The sequence below is a fragment of the Phalacrocorax aristotelis genome, chromosome 21 (assembly GCF_949628215.1).
Source record: "Phalacrocorax aristotelis chromosome 21, bGulAri2.1, whole genome shotgun sequence".
In the NCBI taxonomy this organism is placed as follows: Eukaryota; Metazoa; Chordata; class Aves; order Suliformes; family Phalacrocoracidae; genus Phalacrocorax; species Phalacrocorax aristotelis.
The window spans coordinates 593,047-615,839 of record NC_134296.1 but is presented as its reverse complement, the minus strand read 5'-3'; the positions used below and the strand labels follow the sequence as shown (position 1 = coordinate 615,839).

Here is a 22,793-nt window from a genome sequence, read left to right as displayed (position 1 = left end):
GAATCCGATCTTTTAATCACCAAACCGTCATTTTCTCATTACAAACGGTGACATTATAATACATATTATTTTAATATAGTAGTATTATAGTATTATATTTCAAAGTACAGATCGGCGACCAATGATTACAATATTCAGTTAACTGCTTCCTTGTGAGGGGATCGAACCCACCCCCACCCCCCTTCCAATGCTTCAGTCAACGCCCTAGAGGTGACTTCTTTAAGACCTTGCCTTTAGACGATTCCCCACCCATATTAAATGTGACTTCCAAAACAACTATCTGATCCGAACATGCAAAAATAAATCCATATTCTGATAACCACGCCAAAATTCAGAGACCAGTCAAGACAAGTAGCCAAACTGGGGACTCAAACCCCATTCAGTGGGACTCTAACCCGCTTGGTCAACTTCGGGGACTCGAAGCCCTTTCCAAACCAGGCAGGGGACTCGGACCCCCCCAACAAGAAAACATCCTTGGCAAAGTTCTTCTTCTCTTAATAACTGACCAAAACAACTATTACAAGCACCGGTACTTAAAACCAAATTATAACTACAATTTCCAATTAAACAACCTTTCCCCTCCTGCGCGGGCAGCCCTTTGGCTGGTACGTGAGGCATTCACAGCAGCAAGCGCCTCATTCCTTGACCTCTCGCCGGGCCTCGAACCCAGCGGCGGGACTCGAACCCGGGGCCCTGGCTGGCGCTCCGGGCGCGCCCGTAGCAACGTGCTCGTCCGTCGGCACGCGGCCGCAGCGGGGCGGGGCCAGAGAAGGGGCGCTGCGGTGGTTGGCGGGGGGCCCTGCCTGTCCCCGCCTGGCGGGCGCCATTGGCTGAGAAGCCGGGAAGAGGGTGGGCGGGCGCCTGGGGGAGCTCCTGCAGAGCCCGCGCGGGCCGGCGGGCGGGGCCAGTCGCCCTCTTGTGAACTGAAGCCGGGCCCTTCGGCCTGCCCTGGGCTGGGGCCACTTGCGGAGCCCCCAGGGGCGGCGGGAGGAGCGCTGACAGGCTGGGCCTCCCCTCTCTAGATTCAGTCTTGGGAATGCTTCCTATCTTCCTCGTTTTTAAGAAAAAAATGGCATAGAAGTTGTAACATTTTCCACACGCTCCCGAATTCCCCTCCCGCAGTGTGGAACGTCTTGAGCACCCCACTTTGGAGACAAATCTTCTACAGTTCTACAGCCATCTCAATTGCCACATCTTTTAGATTTATTTGTTCTTCCTCCCCTTCTTCTTCTTTCTCATGTTTGACTTTTTTTTTCTCTCTGGTTTCACCTGGGGCTTTCCGGTTGCGCCATCTTCCCATGAACCTGCACTCGATAAATGCAGGTGTACGCTGGGTTTCCCCAGTTGCTCTTCACAAGAAGTTTGATAGACGGAAAGGCTCTGGGAAGCGGCGCGTTCTGTGAAGAAGAGTGGGAAAAGGAAACGGGGGTGTTAAGAGCGGCAGTGCAATCACCCCGTCTTTGCATGCCGGCCCGGCTGGGGCTCGGTCTCCCTTCCCTCTGCCCCTTCCCGCTGCTGCTTGCTCTGTGCTGACAGGGAGGCCGGGGAGGCGCTCCTGCGCGTGGGGCACCTGGTGTGCAACCCCGCCGAGCTCCCGCTGCCTGCTGTGCCTGCTCTCCCCCTGGCAGGCGTGAGAGCGCCGCGGGAGAATGGGCGTGCTATGGTGGGAGGAGAGGACACTGTCCAGCCTGCCAGCAGGCCGCAGCATGGAGCGACGGTGCTGCCCGACGCCTCTCGCCACCAGGCCGCCCTGTTTCTCCACGGCACAAAGACGCTGCTTGCGTGGAGTGGGCGCACGTGCAGCTGCCTCTGCTGAAGGCACCGGGCGCAGCCAGGGATCTCTCGGGACTCGTGCTCCTACGGGCCTGACCCTGCCCTTGCTACCCTCTTGCTACCACCACCGCGTGCTACTCAGCCCTCCCAAGCCCGCAGGTCTCTCTCTCATGACGGCGGCCCGGGCCCCTCTGCCCAGGGAGAAAAGAAAGCATGCGTGCCCTTCCTCCATGGACTTGCAGGCAAACCTGCTGTGCTCCCTGGCATCTCGTCCCCGTGCGTGGAGCGTACCTTCAGAGGGAAGGTCTGAATAGCCTCTTTTGCCACGTTGTACGTGAACGTCCCAAGGAGAGTTTCCTCTTCTCCGTCCACATCCACTCCCTCAGGGGCAAAGCACAAGGAGAGCCGCTCAGACTCATCCCAACAGAAAGGCAAGGTACGCGCTGGCTCAGCCCTGTTATCCACCCACCCTCTCCTGGGGCTCGAGCAGCAGCCTAGCACCGGGTATGGTGGAGCTCAGTCTCCGCTTTGAGATTTGGTCAAGAACCCAGAGGTGCTTGGCCAGAACAAACCTTAAGAGGGATGAAACCTCTCGAGCCCCTGAAGCGTCCCGCGAGGGCACTGCAGTGCTCGCGAGAGATCAGGACACAAACCCCAGAAGATGCACAAAAGCAAGCAGGGCCCTGTCCTGGCTTTGCCCCAGGGCCAGATGCCCGCCAGAAGCGCCCAGCAGGGACTTACAAAGACAACGACGTCTCTGGGGGCGCTGAGGACGGTCCCAGATGGAGACACATCTTTGGAGATGTGCTGCACAGTGACGGCAGTCAGATGGACTCGTGCTGGCAACCTGATGACCACCTGGCCCTGATGCCCTTGGAAAGGCCAGCAGTTTCCTGGGGAAACATCCGCCTGCAACCAGAACGCGACAGCAATGAAGTGTGAGAGAGCACTGGGGCCAACACCACTGCCCATGTAGCTCGAAGCATAGGCGCCAGCATGTCTGTGGGGCCTATTTCAGCTTGAAAATGAGGCGCCTGTGAGGAACTGGACAGAAGTAGGAGGCCCCCTGCCCTGCCTGACAAAGGGGGTCTCAGTATTAGGGAGCAGAGGAGAAGAGTGGTTACGAAAGCATCCTAGTCAGGCCCGCGCAGAAACACGTCCCTGCCCAGCGGCTCTGCAGGGCACCCGCCACCTCCCGCCTCCCGCCCGCAAAAAGGCACCGTTAGGGGTGAATGTGGAACCAGGGTCGCCAGGGAGGAAGGCTTTCACCCAGCTGTGGCAGAGGACTGTGGGCAAGATGCAGCAGTTCACCTCTGTTCACCTCGCCAGGGGAACCACGGATCTCTAGCAAGCCCAGCCCTGTGTGAGAGCTTTGGTGTCCGGAACCTGAGCAGCACGGTGGGCTTGACCAGTACCACTGGCCTGAGGGGAGAGCCCCTGAGGTCAGTCCCCAACTTCTCAGGAAGGAAGGACACCTTCCCTGAAGATTTCTGCTACGATACCTGCAAAATAGTCTCAGGAGGCTTGGCAGCGCGGAAGAACCATAAAACCCTGCAGCCCCAATTCTCTTGGCAGTCGTAGGTCTCGGAAGTTCTCTGCCTGTCAATGGTGGCACCTGTAAGGAAGGGAGAGCAGATGACTGCTAGAGGCCGCAGACTAGAAGGGAGCTGGTGCTCAGGCAGTATTTGTGACGCCGCCGTCCAGCTCCACGTCTGTCAGTCCTGTCCTCATCACCACGCTGGGGGCGGGGGAGTGCCCAGCTGCACAGAGCAATGACGGCAGCCCCATCCCTGGTGAGTGCTTCTCTCACAGCACCACGAGGAGAAGGTCTGAGGGCTCTGGGAGCCTGCAGGCGCCCACGAGCATGACAGCAGACCAAAGCTGAGGGCTTGGAGCATGAGCAGCAAAGGACGGCCCAGCCATTCCCTTTGCAAATGCAGCGCAGAGGAGCAGAGCCCCTCCATCAGCACAGGAAGACGTGCGGGGGGCAGCGCCAGGGGCACCTGTGCGGAGACCAAGGGCTTGACTGGGAGGGAGTCTGAGCGACCCACTCTGCCACAGCCTTGCTCTTGGACCCCGTGAAGGATTTAAGCTGCCCCATTTTGGAGAGCAGTGCCTGGAGCACGGGCTCCTTTGGGGAGTGCTAGAGGCAAGCGCAGGGCAAGGACTGGGCTGCTTGTGTCCATACCAGAGCTTTCCAGGGCCCAGTCAGACATCTCGACGTAGGCACCCAAAGCCTTCTTGGACGCTGCCTGGTTCACTTCCTGAGCTTCCTGGGAACGCCAGAAATCAACACAGAAAAGGACCACATCAGCAGGCAGTGCAGCGTGGCTCCTAGCGCCCGCAGAGGCAAAGGGTCAGTGTCAGGAAGGCAAGGCAAGGCAAGCCTTGTCCACAGAGCTGCAAGACTCTCTGCTGCTGGCATGAGCCGTGAGGACTAGGAAGATTATCTGTGGCCATGGCCATGGCCATGACCCCAAGGTGTGCTGATGTGGGTCCCCACACCACCGTCCACACCCTCTGTGCTCTCCAAGTCAGGAGGGGGAGAGGCTCAGGCCCTGTAAGCCATGGCTGGCACTGTACGTGTGCATGGGTCCCACCACCGCCTCAGGAGCCTGCTCAGAGGAGCCAGAGGCACCGGCACACCTAGGAAAGGCTCTCAGGAGTCCTCTGAGAGGATGCAGCCTCATTTTGCTGGGGCTGGAGAGGGGCCTGTGCAGTGCAGAAGCTCACCCAGCAAGCCCCTGGGGCAAAGGCTGGGTTGCTGCAGTCAGCAGTCTGACCCCACCAAGAATCCTGAAGAAAATGTTCTCAGGGGTTCTGCCCAGCCAAGCCTCCCTCCCCAAAATGCAGGATCACCTTCAAACTGCGGATCTGTGCCCTCAGCCGAGCCACCTCCTCCAGCAGAAAGCGTGTCTTTTGGGTTTCCTCCGCCGCCAAAACGGGCAAGTTCCTGCACGACAGGAAAGCCGATCTGGTCAGAGAGCGGCCCATTGCCTCTGGGGAGCGTCTGAGCTCAGCAAGAGAGAGAGACACGTGTGCTTTCCCTGCTTTGCCACTGCTTCCCTTCCGCACCAGGCTGAGCAAAAGGCAAAGGCAGGAGGGAAGTACGGGAGCCCTGGCTGTTACGAAAGTGAGTGCAGGTAGCACGAGGTCGGCTGACGCTTCTGCACAGAACCAGTTCCAGCTCAGGAAACCTCTCTTACCACAGCATCTTCAGGTTTGCCGACGACACACGTGTCAGCTCCTGGGAGGGAAAAATGCTCCGTTAGAGCATCTGCTACCAGAGTTGCCGCAGCTTCCCAGGAGAGGCTTCCCTAGGAAGGCACAAGCTGCCGCTTCTTTGGGTCAGCCTGCGTGGCAGCAGCACAGCCTGTGATTCCTCCAGCCACTGCCAGCAACGAGTCACTGACCTCTATCAGTCCCTTTGCCTGCGTTGTCCACACCGGCAGCGAGGTCGCGCAGTAAGCACCAGCTGCAATTCACATCACCAAGAGACGGTTCTTTTAGCGGAGTTGCTAGCCATCCCCCTGCAGCTGCGTTGTCGCCTGCCTGGTGCCCTGGGGCTGGGCAGCAGGTGAGCTGAGGAGGTGGGGAACGTGGGGTGCAGAGAGAGGACGCGCCTCTGACCGGGAGCCATCAGCCCAGGCTTGAGGGGACTGCGTAGCCGTGGCCTTCAGGTGTGCTCGGTGCCCCAGAGCTACTCCCCATTTCCCCTCACTGCTTCGGTGAGCACCGAGGCTGGGCTGCATGGGCTAGGAGAGGTACCTCTCCATGGGTCCCCCTGCACGGCCCCTCCCGTCTGGGAATCCCCAGCTCAGGCTTGGAAAGAGCTACGCCCTTCTCTCGCAGACTTGCAGACTAAGCAAGCCATTTGGCCCAGTGGCCAGAGCAGCAGCACGGCTGGGAGGCTACCAGTCTTACCGGTAGTCCAAACGCCAGTGCCAGTCAAGGACCTCCTCAGGACGCACCCGCACCACGGGCGTTTCACACATACTGGCCCAAAAGGAAAGCTGGCATCCAGCACAGCCAGGCTGTGTTTGCTCATGAAAACTCACCCAGAGCCACTGGGAGCCACAGGAAGAAGACTTTCAGGAACCTCTTGCTCTGCGGGCCCATCTTTTGCCTAGAAGAGAGTCCTTTGGGTGTCAGTACTGCAAGTCTTGGGCAAACCCCCTCACCCGTGGATTTCCCTCCTCAGGCCCTAAAGCCATTGCTTTGCACGCCTGCTACTGACAGAGAGCTGACAGATTGGCGCCCAGCACGAACACGATTTCTGTCCACACCATTCAACGCTGCCGGCAGATCTTCCCCAAACGAAGGGCTCCAGGAGCACCTTCCGAAAGGGAATGAAAATCATGCAGGGAAGTAGAGGGGTTGAGCAAATGAGGACTGCTTTTCAGTAGTTCTTCTGGTGTGGACCTTGGTCTCTCTCTTTGGCTGAGAGAGCAGGCCTGTTCTCACTTGCAGTCACACAGATTGCTCTTAGGGGTGTTTCTCCACACAGCTGGGAAGCGCAGGGGCCTCGTCTGGCTTTCCTTCCAGACCTGTGTGGTCTCTTGCCAGAGCTGGGGAAGACCCTTGCCCTGCGGAGGCTTGGCTGTGCTCCTGAGCTTCTGGCTACACGGCGGTTTGTCCTACTACATCTCCGGGAGGGTTCTGGGGCTCCGGCAAACGCCTGGGAGTGGGGCTGCCAAGGGGCTTTGCTCTTGGCTCTCCCCGAGAACTGGCACCGCACAAACTTTGGCGCACGAGCAGGAGCCCCGCGCTGCTGGGTGGGAACACTCTCTGCTCTCCCCCTTGCTTGGGGGAAGGGACATCCCCCTTCTCCCCCCGCCCCCCACCACAGCAGAAACAGGTAGTACGTACCTGGCAAAGACGCATGTGCTCAGCAGATGTCTCCACAGGGAGACAAGGGCACCTGCCGGATGCCAAGCCAGGCTGAGGACCGCCCCTGGGCAAAAAAGCAAGAGAAAAGTTAGGCCTGTCTCTTGAGGTCTCTTCTCTAGGATGCCCAGCCACACGTGTTTGAGCTCCCTGCGGGAAGGCGGGCACCCAGTCCTACGCACTCCCTCCCTCCCTGGGGCAGCCTGCACTTCTCCTGCCTCTCGTGACATTTGGCCAGAGCTCTGGCACAGCGCAGCTCTCCAAGTTCACCCCAGGGGACTTCACAGCAAGCAGCAGTGCTGAGCTCACTTGCAATTCCTGTGGCCTTGTTGCGCCACTTGGCAGGCCCTTGCGTGGCAGAGCAGGGAGCCGAGGTGGAAGGGACCGTCACCAGCTCCACCTCCACGCACGGGTTCCTGTGGGAGGAAAAAGACAAATGCTGGTTGCCCACCATCGCCACGCCACGGGAGCCGAGGCGGGCAGGAGCAGCCTGAGCAGAGGCCCTTGTCAGAGGACGGGCTGCCCCAGCCCACCCGGCAGGACAGCCCTATTCTGAGCCCGTCACTCCCTGCTCCCTGGCACCAACTGCCCCTTCGCAGACAGCTCTCGGTGGCCGTCTGGGGAGAGGGCACAGGCTGCTGTCCCCCACCGTGGGCCGTCCCCCACCATGGGCCACACCCCTCCTCCCTGGTCACTGGCGTTCTCCCGACCCCTCTCCTCCCCGCACAGCTGCCCCACCACAGCCAGGCAGGACCCCGCCTCAGCATCCCAAGGGGGGGGCAGTGTCAGGTCCCAGGGGCTGGCCTGATGTGCAGCAAAATCTCCCTGCAAATCAGGGTGGGCTCTGACCCCTGCAGCACAAGGCTACCCCCTCCCCAAAGGCCCCTGCTGCACACTGGCTTCTGACGCCACTGACTACATTGGGCCACGGCCCTGCTACTCCGCCCGAACCTGACGCCCCAGGCAGGAGCAGCCCACTTCGTACCCGCTGGCCTGGCAGCAGCTCGGCCCCGCTGCCTCCCCTGCCAGCTCTTGTCTGGCATTAATCCCAACGGAGCCTTTGGAGGCCCCTTGGTGTCTTCCCTGGGGGGCCTTTCTCCTCGCCATCTCTGGGCCAAGGCAGGCTCCCCGCTCAGCTCTTCCCCCTCAGCCCCAGCAAGCGTGGCCTGCCCAGGCAAAACCAGCTCCAGTAGCAGCCACGTGCCTGCCGCCTCTCAGCAGGAGCGCACCTGCCCGGGCAACAGCCACACACATCTGTGGGCTCCTGCCCCACGCGCCACAGGGCTGTGCGGGTGGCCAGCTCTGAGCTCACAGTGGTGGCTCTGACGTCACACTGGGGCTCCCCAGGGCTGAGCCGGGAGGGGCAGAGCGGCTGCTGCCGTCCCAGGCGCTGGGAGCCCGTGCCTGTGGGCGCGCTGAACCCTGCCACGCTCCCGTGCCAGGCGGCTGCCTGGCCTGGCCTGCCGGGCAGGGTTCCATCTCTCCTGGGCACCCCCGGGAAACCAGAAAGGGTGCTGGAAAGGGGGCTTTGCTCTTGCCCCACGAGACAGCCGCTTCCAGCAGCGGTTCTCCTCTCGGAACCCTTTTGCGGGCCAAGAAGAAAAAGGGCCAGTAGACCGGAATGTGCTGTCAGGCGCCCAGCGGTACATCTGGTTAGCAAGGACTGTTTGTTTTCTTGCCCCTGCTGGTTCTGCCTCCGCTTCCCTCATTTGAAATGGCAGCGTGAGCATGCTCCTTCCTTGTCTTGCAGTGGCCTGGAGGGCCCAGGAGCAGAGGGGCACAGGCTGCGCTGAGGGCTCTGGGCAGCACGGCCCGTACCAGGCTCCCAGCCTGGCAGCACGGGGTCACAGGCTGTATGGAGCACGGCCCCGCCAAGTCCCACCTCACTGCCCGCTGGGAGCCCCACGCCGGTGCAGGGCCAAGCCGTGCTGGGGCAGTGCGGGGCTCCAGCTACACAGCCATGCCAGCCGCTTTAGCAGGGGAGCACAAGGCGCCCACTTCCCCCTGGGCAGCCCCAGGCTTGCCTGGGCCCATGGACCCGCCAGCGCAGCGGGCCGTCCAGGCAGCAGAGCTGCCAGTGCCGTTGATGACAGGAGGGCCCTGGCAGCAAAGGGTGCCTGAGGGGCTTGCGGCAGGCTGGGCAGCTCTCGCACTCACGGGTCAGGGCGGCATTGGGCGTGATCCTCTGGGTAGGGACGGGCTTCCCTCATCCAGCTCTGGAAGGGGGCTCCTGTGGGAGCGGTTCCTGTCCCTGGAATGCTCCAGACGGGCTTTCCGAGTCAACAGAGAACGTGGCTGACTGGGACGTCCTTGATGGAGAAGGCGCTATACCCCAGGATGCCATGTCCATGACAGCAACTGCAGGACGGAGAAACAAAGGGTTGCAAAAGGCAGCGCCTGTGGGAGCGAAGAGCCTAGCCTTAGCATTAGATGGTGGAGCCCACGATGGCAGCACCCCAAGGGCTGCGGAACCAGACAGCCTTTCTGGGAAGCCCAGAGGCGGTGGTCCGTCAGAAGGGAACACGGGTCAGGGAGCTCAAATTGGCAAGGGCAGAACAGAATAACGAGGGGCGAAACGCTCAAAACTTCCCCGTCGACAGTAACCAATGTGACACAGAAGGACCCCCAACAGAGAGCAGCGAGATCTAGAACGGGGACGCGCACGGGCTGAGGAACGGGGTTTCCGACAGGCCAGTCACACAGGCTCTCGACACCCGTTCGACAGAAACTTGGCAACAGCCTGGGTGCCGGGAAGGTGCTAGGCCAAATTGTTCCCTCCGCTCCTGCGGCCCCACTACCGGGACAGTGAGGGAGGAGCTCCGAAGCCTGGGAGCCCCGAAGAGCTGGCCCAAGGCTTGTTGCTCGACCCGCAACCTGGGCCTGCCATCTGCCCGGCTGCCGCAGTGTCACCGAAATCAGGAACAAAACTCCGTAACATCAATGTAGTGATATCCTGAAGAAAATGGTCGTTTTGGAATTCTCTGCTGAGCCACAAGAACGAACTACGTGAGCTTGGCAAAACAGAATTTGATGGCCAGAGTCGGGAACTGAGAGATAGAGAAGCACTTGTTTTACCACTATTTCCTTGAGGAGAGCTAAGAGACTGATCAAAGCAAACATCCCACCTCAGAAGCCGCAGAGAACTGGGCAATAAAGTGTATAGTTAAGGAGAAGAACTGGTTCTTCCCCCAGAGGGTGGTGGAGCCCCGGAACAGGCTCCCCAGGGAGGCCGCCACGGCACCAAGCCTGGCGATATTCAAGCAGCACTTGAACAACGCCCTCAGAGGCACGGTGTGAATTTGGGCTTGTCCTGTGCAGGGATGGGAGCTGGACTTGACGGTCCTTGTGGGTCTCTTCCAGCTCAGGACATTCTACGAATAGACGCAAACTGCACAGTGAGGAAAAATCGAGGTCTGAGTAGCGAATACAAAGATTTCTGAGGTAGCACTGACGTGAGCCAGTTCGCTCCTGGGACACAATGTCTTATGAACACAACAGTGCTGGTCTTGGGCCCCAGCTGGCTTTATGTTTTTTCTCCTAGCTCATGTCACCTGTAAAAACAGTAGTTGAGAATTTATTATAAAGAGCATAATAGAAGAAACAGCTGAAATGAAGGAATATTCTCGGGCCAACCCTGAAAAACGCTAACAACTTTAACTTTCCGTCCCTACAGTCAGCTGGAATCTTACAGTCGCCAGCTAAAATTCAAGTCTTACAAAAATGCAAAATGGAACCTACAAGCCCAACACACAAATATATTATCTACCTTTTTTTTCCCCCCCTCAAAAAACAAGTCTGAACACGTGACTGTTGACTGTGATCAAAGGAAGATGTGACATGACCCTTCAAACATTCTGGATGCGTAGGTGGGACTAAACCGTGTTTGTGAATTAAGAATATGCATGCTCATTAAGACAGGCGGGTTACATTTACCACCAAACCTCTACATCAGCATTTGCCAACACTGTTCAGCTTTGAGTACCCAGAGCTGCGATCAGTTAACGTGAGAGCACCTCCTAGTAACATCCAAGTATTAAACTAACAACTATACCTCCCTAGCGCGTAAACGGAAGGAAGCTCAAATCGCGCCCCCTTCTCCTTACGCTGCCTTAGAACGTGACAGGCATTTGATTCCAGGTTGAAAAAGCGCCACGGTCACAGTCTAAGGAAACTGGAGTTTCCCAGGTCTCAGAGTAATTCTAGAGCTAAAGTGGTGACAGACATCACCTTTACATCAGATAATACATGCCAACACTCATCACTGACCCGAGAAGGCCACCTCCTCCTGTCCTGCCCAAGGGTTTGAAATCCAACACACTTTCTTCCCAAAATGGGACGCTACAAATAAATAAGATAACACCGTTAAGGCATTACTTGAGATGGGACTAGAAACACATTACGCGAGCAACCAAGCACTTGTCTGGAAGCACTGGAGCCTTTCGGGTACTGTTTTTCACCACAGTTTACTCGAGAAGAAATATAACAGGCAGAACAGATGCTGAGAAATTTCAGCTACCCTGGAGATAGCTGTGGTGAACAATAAGATTGAGACTAAGTGCTGCTTCTCAGCGGGAAAGTACCCACCAAATAAATACAGTGCTCAGACTGGTATAATTTGTGAGTGATACGGAGGCAAAAAAAAAAAAGCAGACGTGAGGAACATAAGACCCGACTACAACCTTTCTTTTGTGTAGTACTGAAGTGTAAACACACTACACACAAAAACTATAGGTATTACGTGAACGTACAGGTCATGTCGTCATTACACAATTACTTTAATACTCACTAATATTATTTCTGTCCGTACCAGTACCTATAAAATCCAAACCTTTACTCATCCTCTGGCCGTACGCATCTTTCACCTCAACATACACCAAGAAGCATTCGTAAACTCCAAACGTGACTACCTACAAATTCCAGTAAAGCCTGCAGCTAGGACATATTTAGAGAAGACTGTGCAAAATTCGTGAAGAATACAGACAACATCACCAGTCAAGCAACTGAAAAAGCACGACGTTCCCAAATTCGACAACTTCTTGAGAAGAGGAACCGTAAACCTTTGCCCGTTGCATTATGTTTTTTTTCCTCGGTAACACACCAAAATAGTTTTTGCCGTTGGTATCCAACAGCACCTGGTTCCTAAGCCCGCAATCATCACAATCACTGACTCAAAGGCGCTGTCTCAACAACTACCCTGTTACCTTTACCTGGACGTGCTGAGGGTCGACAGAAGACGAGGATCAGGACCTGCGCCGGCACTTATTCCACCACATTCGCGCTGTCAGGGTTTGAGGAATGCCAGAACTTCGTCCATCTCCATTCGGTGCAGCCATCCCACGAGATCCACTGCTGTCTGCCCCAGGAAACACTGCCTGCCCTCAAAGACTCCAACAGACTGCGTCCCTAAGCGGGGCATTATTTTAGTCCTTCATCAGATAAGCGCAGCATCAAACCAGAGCAAGGAAAATGCCTTAGTTAACCCTTACAAAGCCTGCAGGGCATCACATGCTTCCCAACCCATCAACCACTCGGGATGTGCGAACCACGCACGGACAAGACCTGCAGTACACACGCCTGTACGTACGCACGCGCACGCCTACGCTACTACACTTCCCTCCTCCCCTCTATTTTCTGCTCTAAAAGTACCAAGCTCAATGCCAAGGTAAACATATGCAAGTAGTAAGGCACCAATTCACTCTAGATCAGCGGCTATTACCTTAGCGCCCAGACAAACGCTCAAATCCCCACGAGTCTCAAAAGTAACAACTCTAACATTTAACGAAACTTACCGGCAAGGGCCAAAGCTGCCACCACCAGCAGCTGCACTAGGAAGGCAATTCTCATACGCGCGTATATCTATCTCCCCTTCCTCTATTGTTTACCTCTGCTACCCGTAAGCATTACTTTCTCGATGCAGCACTTTAAGCCACGTCTTTTCCGCACGGCAACAACAATCGTAAGCAATAGTGCCTCCAGCTGCCTTGCGGGCACTAAACACGACTGCCAGCTTTTCCCCCCTCCAGACATAAGCAGTTATTGACGCTTTCTGCCTCCTGGAACTGCAATGCAATTACTGGGGGCTACGTCTGGTAACCTCTGCCTCCGCCTGATGCTGCTAGTTGCCGTGTTCATCAACCCAAAGAACAACAGGGCAGTGCTGCGCCCACATTCAGGACAGTGGCCTTCAAGGGAGACACGTGGAAATACAGCTGCAGCCTCCTTGCAGACAGAGAAGCAACAAGTACTTTGTTCCCAGGTCTCAGAGTAATTCTAGAGCTAAACTGACCGTCTTCAGGTTTATACTCAGATAATACATGCCAAGACCCACCACGGACCATGGGGAACTAACCTTTGTACGTCACGGGGGATGGCAGGGCAAGAGAGGAGCAGCTGGGGAGCTCGCACCCACACCCTAACACTCACCATGGGAATAAGGGTTGTCACACCTAAAAAAAGCACAGCTGTGCTGAAGTTAGCTCATACTCACACAACTGCCTTTCAGTGTCCCACACAAAGCTGCAGAGGCCAAGCGTTTCTCCAGAAGTAACGTGCTCAGGGCATCAGGTTTTCTTAGTGCGCCCTTTCATGGCATGACCTTTAAAAAGCACCAATAAAACATAAGTTCAGGTTCAAAAGGAGCTTTAAGATCATCAAGTCCAACCGTTAACCGAGCACTGCCAAGGCCACCACTTAAACCACGTCCCCAAGCACCGCATCTACAGGTCTTTTAAATACCCCAGGGATGGCGACTCCCCCACCTCTCTGGGCAGCCTCTTCCAATGCCTGACCGCTCTTGCGGTAAAGACGTTTCTCCTATTATCCAATCGAAACCTCCCCTGGCACAACTTGAGGCCATTTCCTCTCGTCCTATTGCTTGTAACCTGGGAAAGAGGGCTACCCCCCCCTCACTACAGCCCCCTTTTGGGCAGCTGCACAGAGCGATAAGGTCTCTCTTCCTCAGCCTCCTCTTCTCCAGGCTAAGCCCCCCCAGCTCCCTCAGCCACTCCCCAGCACGCTTGCTCTCCAGACCCTTCCCCAGCTCCGTTGCCCTTCTCTGGACACGCTCCAGCACCTCAAGCGCCTTCTCCGCCGGGCACGTTCCAGCCGCTCTGCCCCAAGCCTGGAGCCTTGCCTGGGGTTGGTGTGACCCAAGGGCAGGACCGGGCACTTGCCCTTGTTAAACCTCGTCCAGTTGGCCTCGGCCCGTCGATCCAGCCTGTCCAGGTCCCTCTGCAGAGCCTTCCTGCCCTCGAGCAGATGCCAGCCGGGTGGGTCAGGGCCAGCTCGCAGGGTTTCCAGCCCGGGAGCATTTCGGGCAACGCCGCAGCAGCACGTGCCTGCTCGGAGACGGATCTTCCTCCGCCTGCCCGGACCGCGGGCACGTTCCCGCCCTCCTTCCCGGCCTGCCCGAGCCCTCCCGACGGAGCGAAGGAAAACCCCCGATGAGCCCGAGGCGAACCCCAGCTCGCCGCTGACCAGGGGTCCCCCGGCGCCCGGCCCGACCCAGGCGGGCTCGGCCGCACTGCCCGACCCGGGCCCACCGCAGCGCAGCGCAGGGCGCGGAGCGGCCGAGCCGGAGCCCCCGCGCCGGAGCCCCCGCGCCGCCCCAGGGCTCCGGCGCCGCCGCTCCGGCCGGGCCGGGCCGGGCCGGGCCCCTCCCCGCCGCGCCGCGCCGCGCGCAGCACCGACCTCGGCCGCCGCCCGCGCCGGAAGGGCGGAGCGCCCGGCAGGGCCCCGCTAGGGCTGCCGGTGGCGTTCGCCTGACCCGCGCCGGCGCGCTCGGGCGGGACCCGGCGGGCGGGACTCGGCGGCCCGCTGCGCGGAAGGACCCCGCCCGGAAGCGGGCGCGCCGCAGCGGGCGCCGCGGCTCTGGGGAGGGGCTCAGCCCAGGGAAGGGGGGCGACGGCGCTGCCCTCGGAAATGAGCCCTTTCCTTCCTAAGTAACGCTCTTACTTCGACTGCGCCGTTAGCGGTATCCTGAAGAAGACGGAATTTGGGGAATTTTCCGTAAGCCCTAAGAGTGAACTCCGTGAGCCCGGCACACAGACTTTGGCGGCCGGAGTCGGGAACTGAGAGACAGGGAAGCCCTTGTTCTACGACTCTAGCCTTGAGGAGAGCTGAGACACTGATGGAAGCAAACGTCCCGGCGCAGAAGCCGCTGAGAACGGGGCGATAAAGTGTATAGTCAAGGAGAACAACTGATTGGGATGCTGACAAGAACTAAAGCAAAGTGCCCTGTACGGGAGCTACCCTCGATATAGCAGTAAAAATCAGGCCCATACGCCGGCAACCGCCCCCTGTCTCTAGTAAGCAAGCCCCTTACTCCCTGAGCACGCGCGGTGAATTAAAAGCGAGCTGTACCTTTACATCGAGGCGAGAAAGCAATGAACCAATTATTAGTTGAGGCGTGTGAATATTAGCTGTGACTGACACATTTAACTGTACAAATGCCTTGCAGTTCCTCGGGGTGGGGTGCAGCTTTGTGGGTTACCACCTAGCACCCATCTTTGCACAAAAATTCATCAAATAAAACGACTCCGCCCTGTGTGGAGTTTGGTGTTCTGCACGCCAGGCGGACGAACCCGCCTTTCGGGGTAACGTTAGTTACCAACGCTGGGCTCTGGCAGATGCCATCCGTGCCGGGCGGGAATGCCTTTCTGAGACTCTGAATGAACAAATATGCGTAACGCTGGCTGGCACCGAGCAATGGAAAACAATGCTCTTTTCTGGGCCTGGATTTTGGGTCTGGGGAAGGGGTTGGGGGCATGTTGGGGAGCTTTGGTGTCTTTTTCAATACAGCAAATACTTGTCCAGCATGTCACAGTATTAATCTTCCCGCAGGTAAATAAGACGGCGGTTTACAGCCACGAAGCACTCTCTGAGCCATGTAGACGTCACACCTGGTGACAGGATTTGTACCGTCCAGCACTATATTCGGAGGGTGGGTGACGGGGTCTGTAGTGAAGCAGGGGCGTTTTGGTGTGTAGCTGTACATAATTTCACAGAGGGTTCAGTTGGGAAGGGACTTCTGGAGGTCACCCAGTGCATGCCCCCTGCTCAAGCAGGGCCACCCAGAGCCCACGTCCCAGGCCCATGTCCAGTTGGGTTTTGACTGTCTCCAAGGATGGAGACTCCACAACCTCTCTGGGCAGCCTGTGCCAGTGTTTGACCCACCCTCAGAGTAAAGAATAAAAAACCCAAAACAAACCAGAAAGTATGTTTTCTTGTGTTCGGGTGGGATTTCGTGTGTTTTCATTTGTGCCCATTGCCTCTTGGCCTGTCGGTGGGCACCACTGCAGAGTGCGTGGCTCCCTCTGCTTCCATACCAGGAGTTCCTGTTCATGCACGTTGATGAGATCCCCCTGAGCCTTCAACAGGCTGAACAGTCCCCGCTCTCTCAGCCTCACGCTCCAGACCCTTCATCATCGCCGTGGCCCACCCTTGGACCGTCTCCAGTATGTCCGTGTCCTGGACACGGGGATCACAGCACTGGACGCTGCGCTCCAGGCGCAGCCTCACCAGCGCTGAGCGACTTCCCCAAGAAGTCCGGGAAAGCGCACCCTGCCAGCACTGAAAGAAGGGCCTGTCCAAGTTAAAAAACAAAATCTCACAAAAATCCCTCCTTCTCAGCTGTTCTTGCCGCAGATCTGGTTAAGTGTGTATACGCTGATGGGTTTAAATGTACTGGATTTGAAATAAACAGGATGCTTTAAGTCATTCTTAAGGAAAGGCTACACAGTTTCACTTGAATCATCCTCACTGAACCGTCACTTGCTTAGGAAGCGTGGCCGTGAAAGAGGCCACGCGCTTGGGGCCGACATTCTGTTACTGCTGGGTAGTATCTAAATCCTTAAGACCGACGCGGGCGCAGGCAACCGCAGCGCAGGCCTTGGCGTTGCTGCGCTGGAAGGGCTGTTCAGCTGCCGGGGGCTGTAGCACAGCGAGAACCGCAGTACAGCTGTAACGTACGACAGACACTGCACAACTTACCTGAGATAAAATTTAAATGATGCGGCGAGCAAAGTGAAGAAAAGCAACTGCACCTCGCTGCTTATAAACAGCTTTTTACCAGAACGCAGCAGTGCCCGTCAGAAATAGCATTTTGCTCAGCTAATTTTACCGCAAAAAAACCTTGTGTTGTGAGGTTCTCGTTTCTTGCCCCTGATTGTATTTGGGCTTTTGGGGTAATACCCAAGTTCAGAACAGCGTCTTTATAGAGGAAGATAAGGCAGCTTCCTACAGGTTCTTTCACATGGGGTCAGTTAAAACGGAAACATGTATAGAACGGAATGATCACGTTTCTTTCCTCTCACTATAATAAAATCACGTACCTGTATTTCTCAGGAGCTGTACTTTACATTCATCCGTAAAGAAGCAGCCTTCCCTAAGGTGCAAGAAGACAAGTATCTGCGTCATCAATGCTACAGGTTTCTTTGAGGCGCAGAGATAAACGCCCCGAATGAAAATTTCTGTCTGCTGGACCCAGGTGATTAAGACGGTTAAGCCACAGAGAAGAAGCCCTGTTATGCTGAGCCATGTGAGAACACAAACTACTTTCTGTCCGTACTGACTCATGGGCGTGTGCAAAATATCGGTGATCTGCAAGTAGTAATCCAGGCACCTTCGGCGAGAAAGAACACCTATCCGTGTTGTAATCTAGGAGAATGTTTCTGAAAGGTCTAGAAGCCAGTATCTAGTGGCTTTCAATTTTTTAAAAAGATGCAGGTTTCTCAAGGCCACACAACCACAGCGTTAGCATATTTGTTTTAGCAAGCGGTGGCCCTGTAGGTCACCGTGTGCTGTGACAAGGTGGTCCTGAGGAGACAGAATTGCTTTTTTAAATTTCCCTGAGATTTGTTTATTTGATATCCACCCAAACCCCAGTGTTAGAACAGTGGGACAAATCTGTATCGTCATAAACAATACAGAAACACCTAAAATCCAATTCCTTGTTGCATGCTGAATGCCTTCGCAGACAAAAAAAAAAAAAAAAAAGGAAAAAAAAAAGTCTTACTTATGTTCCCTTTTTCGATCACATCAATTTTACAGGGAAGGTGTTTGCCTCTTCTCCCACCAAAAGCCAAAGATTTGAGCGAAAGGGAGTGAGTGGGGAAAGAGCACAACCAACCTCTTTGGAATTCAGAAATGTTTAGAAAACACCAAGTTTGTCAGTGAGAAGGGATGAAGTAAGAGAATGGCCGGGGAGTGCAGAAGTAGTGTTCTATCGTGTATGGAATAAAAACATTTGGAAGGAAAATGGTTTTCTCCACGTCTTTGTAACTGTGTTGAGAAGCGCACAAAAATCCTCTTCCGTGAGAGCACAGGGCGCCACAGCAGCCCCATGCGTGCTTGATACATTTCATTAAGCCTTCTGTTTGCCAACATCCTCACGAGATATGATCATCCTTTGAGTCTGAGCAGGCCCCTTGTAAATCCAAACAGAAGAATTGCAAGAATGTTCGCTGATCATTTTTTACAATATTTTAACCAGATCTTTCTACACTTGCTGTCGTGGTTTAGCCGGCAACTCAGCCCCACGCAGTCGCTCGCTCACTCCCCCACCGGTGGGATGGGGGAGAGAATCAGAAGGGTAACGCTCGTGGGTTGAGATAAGAACAGGTTAATAATTGAAATAAAACCAACAACAACAACAAAGCAATGGAAAGGAAAACAACGAGAGGCGCGAAACCCGGGGGGGTGGGGGGACGAACCACCGAAACAAACCACAGGCGACGCAGCCGCTCGCCGCTCGCTGCCCGCCGACCCGACGCCGCGCCTCCCCGAGCCGCAGCTGCCCCCCCCCCCTTAATATACTGGTCATGGTGTCACATGGTATGGAATGAACATGCCATTGGCCAGTCGGGGTCAGCTGCCCCGGGCGTGGCCCCGCCCCGCCCAGCCTCCCGCCGACGCGGCAGAGCGCGGGAAGCTGGAAAGGTCCCCGACCACCACAGGCACCGCAGTGAAGAGAATTAACCCCTTCTCAGCCAGAACCAGCACAGAAGCAAACACGGTTTCGGTATTGCCACCTTCCATTCGTGTACTGTTCCTGGATTCAGCCTTCGCTTAGAAAAAGGACTTGTGACCTAAATGGCAAAGCATTTCCCTCTCCTAACTGGCTTTCCAATCCATTACTTCCTCACAGAGATGCTGTCTGCATCTTCCGTAGACTGCGTTTGGTCTGGTGCCTCAAAGGATGGTAAGAAAAGCCGTATTCAGGACAGAAGTCCATACATTTCGGTGCCCTCTCTCACAGCAGCCGGGAGCAGATGCTCACATAAATTTAAGGAGCGAGGTCACGTTTCAGCATAGCTGTCTCTCTCTGTCAGCCGGCTGTACTGCCCACCTCAGTCAGTGACTCAGCCCTCGTTATAAGGCAACTGCAGTTATGCAGGTCTTATAACTAATTCATTAATTTTCCTAATTTCTACACTCAGATAAGAAAGAACAAAAGAAGGAAAGAAGGTAAGGGAGGGAGGAAACGAGGATGGGAGCAAGGGGGAGACGAAGGAGAAGAGAGAAAGAGACAAAAAAGAGAGAAACCCTCATCGTTGGTAAGCCCTCTTAGTCAGGAAAACAAAATCTTGAGAGCGGATTATGCAACTAAATGGCTGAAATTCCACCTGTAATGGCCTTCTGCTAAGCTTTGTCTCTCCTAAGTCGTCAGCCTTTAAGTTCTCTACTTGCATTGCAGTACCGCAAAGTCCTCGTAGAGTTAACAATAGCCAGCACCCTTTCTACCTTAATAATATGCTGCTTTTAATTCCCCACAGCCACCTGTTTTCCCTAGCCTCCACTCCACACACCCTCACTCTTCACCATTGGTGATCCGGAGGAAACTGCTGCTGCTTCTGGAGTGATTTAGCAACCCTTGACACAGGAAGTCGGGTCTTTGCCCTTGCAATTGACTCTCCAGCCATACCTGGAAAGGCAATACATGATGTCACTTCAGGAGTTAGAGAATGATTGAAATGGTTATAAAACCAAACTTGGTTAGTCTTTGAGAGCCCTGCGTGAAGAAAGCTGGGCACGAAAGAGATGGATCAATGACAATTCTGATGAGCTCGGTCTAGGGAGCTGTGGGAAGGGGAAGGAAACAAAGGGAGAGCTATGGGAGGGGAGGGGAATTTAGGGAGTTGGAGCAGGTGCTGGGAGCCAGGACTCCTCAGTTCTCCTTTCAGCTCTAGGACTGTGGTAAACTTTGCCAGATACAGTTCCTTACCCATTGTTCCCCACCTCTGTCAATAAGGATGTGGGCCAAAAGGCAAAGAGAGTTCCTAGAGGATGCCAGTACCTATTTCACCAGCCCTGCAAGGCCGGGGCACGTGCATGCCACAGACAATCCGGCAAACCCCAGCTCAATAGTCCAAAGGTCAGAAGTCAGGGACAGAGTTGCTGCAGGAAAGAAATTTAGCAATAGCATGGAGATTGTGGTTATGGTTGCCATAGGACTTGAGCTGGGATTTGCGTATGAGTAAAGGCTGTAAAAAACCCAAGAGCCACATTTACAGTAACATACAAGACTGAGTTTATAATTAAAAGAGAGTTACCTATGGGCGTTGTGAATGGAGTTTTTTAGATGACTTAAAGAATCACCGTCAAAGGTATTAGCAAAATTGGTTTTAAGAAGATATTGTGAAAGTGCGACTTCACAAAGTTCGATGGCAAGTTCACTCTATTAATTACTGCATGGAAGAAACATATAAAGGAAACATGAGTTACACTGGAGTTAAAATGATTCACAGAGAGACCATGGATGCAAAAGGGCAAGGAAGACCCTCCCATTGAGTCATGAGGTTCAGAGCAGAACCCCTTGCTGGCTAAACTCCTGATGGAGCTTAGGTGTGGCCTAGGTCCAACCTTAGTCTCAGACTTGGACAACGTTTTATGTCTAAGGGATTGTACATGCAAAGTTTACGTAACGTTTCATTAGCATCAATTCAACACACAATCAAAGTTACCAGGACAAAATCAAAGTCATCATACTACAAGGTTTTGTGTGATATCAGCTGCTTTCCAAATCTCTGCCCTTGGTGAAAGGTCTCTCTGCCTTGAGCGGCAACCCTGAGAGGTGTCCCAGCTCAAGGGGAGATCACCACCACACATCCACGCTGCCTAACCAGGAGAGCTCAAAGGTGGCTCACTTAGGCTGTCATATTTATGGGATAAAGTGGTTGGCTCGTAGCCAAATCGCGTGCGATGGACAAGGTATGCGTGAGACTCCTTGTACCCACAGCTTTCTTCCTGATAAATGATAAATGATCCTTAGGCAAGGCACCTGCTCTTGATGTGTCAATCACGTGATGGGTGTTCCAAGCTCATATGCACTGATGCCCTACGGTGGCAGTCTGCTGCTTCGTGGGTTTTTAGAGAACAGATTGAAACTAGAGGAGTTCGTGGGCCCGGCTACGGCTCAGGCCTTTACCTTCTCCGCAGCCTGCACCAAACCACCACTGTTGCATTAATAGTAGGAGTCTGAGGAGTGGCAAGGTTCAGACAGGACCCCCTTGCTTTCTAAAATCCTCCTCCGAGAGGAGTCTAGGTGCGGCTAGGTCCAGTCTTAGTCTCAGACGGTTTATTTTCTAAGGGTTGTAGAAGCAACCACTCATCAGAGTATTTGTTGTCAGTAACTAATCTGGCAGATGCCCGGCCTGCTCACGTTCAGTGAGAACCATCACGGCTAGATCAATGAATAGTGCGATTTATTAAAGCGACAGATACACAGGTTCTTTGGGTCACCGGTGATAAGATTGCTGGTTACAAGACGCACATAAATACCGAGGATATGAGTACACTGCTGGGCTACAAGTATGCTAAACAAATATGAAGCAACTCTACTATGAAGCAAAGCAACTCTAATACGTTAGAGATTTAAAGTGACTCTGTAGAGGTTTCCAATCTTACCCAAAGGCATCCCACCGCGGGGTAAGAGAAGCTCAGCCCATCGACTGGTCCCAGAAGTCAGAGTGGTACGCGATGGTATCTTCCCTGACACCCTCTTTCTCTTCACAAATTTCATACTATTCTTTATCTTTCAGGTGGAGCTTGAGTGACTCTAGTCATACATCCCTTTATTATGGCTGGCGTAAAATTTCCTCGCTTTGCTTTTAAAGATGTAGGCTAGAAAAATTCAAAGCGCGTGCCCAGTGAGGGGTGGCCGCACCTTAGAGGCGGGTAACTTTTGGGATGGAGGTGTGTTTTGGTATTAGAATGATATTATAGTGAGCAAAGTTCACCAAAAGGACAGCATTTAGTCAAAAGCATGACGGACCGTTGGCCCAGGGTCGCAAATGTGCAGCGTACCAGCTCCATGGTACCTGGAGTTCCCGTTTATCACAGAGCCCGGCCGCGATGCCCCCACACCGCTCCACCCTCCGGACAACTCCTCTCAGAGTCAGTACGCCAAGTTCTCCTGGCATTGCTGACATCTAAGGTTACCAGGGAACTTTCATGGAACGGCTTCCTCGCACGTCAGCTGCATTTCACCCTGAAAGCTTCTTCAGCGCTGTACCTTTTCTAAAAACATAAGCTCAGCGTCTAAGTCACCTCCAGCGATTATTCCACACACCACCAGTCTGGTCAAGGGGTCGAGCACATCCGTCACAATGGGTTAGGACCAGCCTTAGGTTGATTCTGTTGATGCAATTCAGAATTTTCCTATGATTTGAGGGTAGGTTTGCTATAGGGGCCATTTCTGGGTAATCGCAAGAAATGAGGCCACCCCAGGCTGCTCTAAATGAGGGTTTGGCTACACATGCATCGATTTTAGGGTACCATAGTTACCAAATCTTGAGCCGGTCACCAGCTCGGTGTTTGAGGTTAGGGATACTTCATGGATCAAAGGCTGTAGTTACCTCGTATGGATGTTGTAGTTTAACACCAGTAGGCTGCTACGTTGCTTGATCTCTCTGCCCTGGAGGGATGGGGAAGAGGCTTGGAAGAGTAAGAGTGAGAAAACTTGTGCGTTGAGATAAAGACAGCATAACAGGTAAGGCAAAAGCTGTGCTCACAGGCAAAGCAAAACAAGGAATTAATACACTACTTCCCCTTAGCCACTTCCAGGAAAGCAGGGCTCCCAAGGCCTGGCCCTGGGAGCCCCGAAGAGCTGGCCCAAGGCTTATTGCTCGCCCCAC

At 54.8% G+C, this 22,793-nt stretch overlaps 1 protein-coding gene, 1 long non-coding RNA gene and 2 other non-coding genes across 15 annotated transcripts; 1 reads left to right on the top strand and 3 right to left on the bottom strand.

Annotated features, from left to right (window-relative positions):
• Positions 1-14,317, bottom strand: LOC142067115 (SUN domain-containing protein 5-like). Of its 12 annotated transcripts, XM_075115419.1 has the most exons (16): positions 13,793-14,292; positions 13,148-13,255; positions 11,868-12,063; positions 10,927-10,998; positions 8,818-9,018; positions 6,970-7,076; positions 6,643-6,727; positions 5,832-5,899; positions 5,187-5,248; positions 4,980-5,020; positions 4,633-4,726; positions 3,962-4,046; positions 3,276-3,388; positions 2,515-2,682; positions 2,065-2,154; positions 1-1,397 (listed from the first exon to the last, which is right to left on the bottom strand). In XM_075115419.1, the coding sequence occupies exons 5-16, from the start codon at positions 8,868-8,870 to the stop codon at positions 1,266-1,268; spliced, it is 1,098 nt and encodes a 365-aa protein (XP_074971520.1). In that variant the 5' UTR covers positions 8,871-9,018; positions 10,927-10,998; positions 11,868-12,063; positions 13,148-13,255; positions 13,793-14,292; the 3' UTR covers positions 1-1,265. The 12 variants fall into 12 exon arrangements, 11 of the variants coding, with proteins under 11 accessions (XP_074971520.1, XP_074971522.1, XP_074971523.1 ...); XM_075115421.1 differs by lacking the exon at positions 10,927-10,998 and having other exon boundaries at positions 11,868-12,086; positions 13,733-14,296; XM_075115422.1 differs by lacking the exon at positions 10,927-10,998 and having other exon boundaries at positions 11,868-12,055; positions 13,733-14,294.
• Positions 10,843-10,927, bottom strand: LOC142067410 (small nucleolar RNA SNORD45). The gene has a single exon (XR_012664023.1). It is a non-coding gene; the product is annotated as a small nucleolar RNA SNORD45 (small nucleolar RNA).
• On the bottom strand, positions 12,914-12,996 carry LOC142067430 (small nucleolar RNA SNORD45). The gene has a single exon (XR_012664042.1). It is a non-coding gene; the product is annotated as a small nucleolar RNA SNORD45 (small nucleolar RNA).
• Positions 14,318-14,446: 129 nt separating the features above from the next.
• LOC142067123 (uncharacterized) lies at positions 14,447-15,874 on the top strand. The gene is made up of 2 exons (XR_012663909.1): positions 14,447-14,966; positions 15,502-15,874. It is a non-coding gene; the product is annotated as an uncharacterized LOC142067123 (long non-coding RNA).
• Positions 15,875-22,793: the final 6,919 nt, after the last annotated feature.

What these genes read in the sequence shown, in the direction of transcription:
- LOC142067115 (XM_075115423.1), bottom strand. Translation starts at nt 8,870, where the DNA reads ATGAGGGAAGCCCGTCCCTACCCAGAGGATCACGCCCAATGCCGCCCT. An exon ending in AGGCAAAGGGACTGATAGAG is followed by an intron (nt 5,021 to 5,186) that starts GTCAGTGACTCG and finishes TTTCCCTCCCAG; the next exon opens with GAGCTGACACGTGTGTCGTC. An exon ending in GCAAACCTGAAGATGCTGTG is followed by an intron (nt 4,727 to 4,979) that starts GTAAGAGAGGTT and finishes CCTGTCGTGCAG; the next exon opens with GAACTTGCCCGTTTTGGCGG.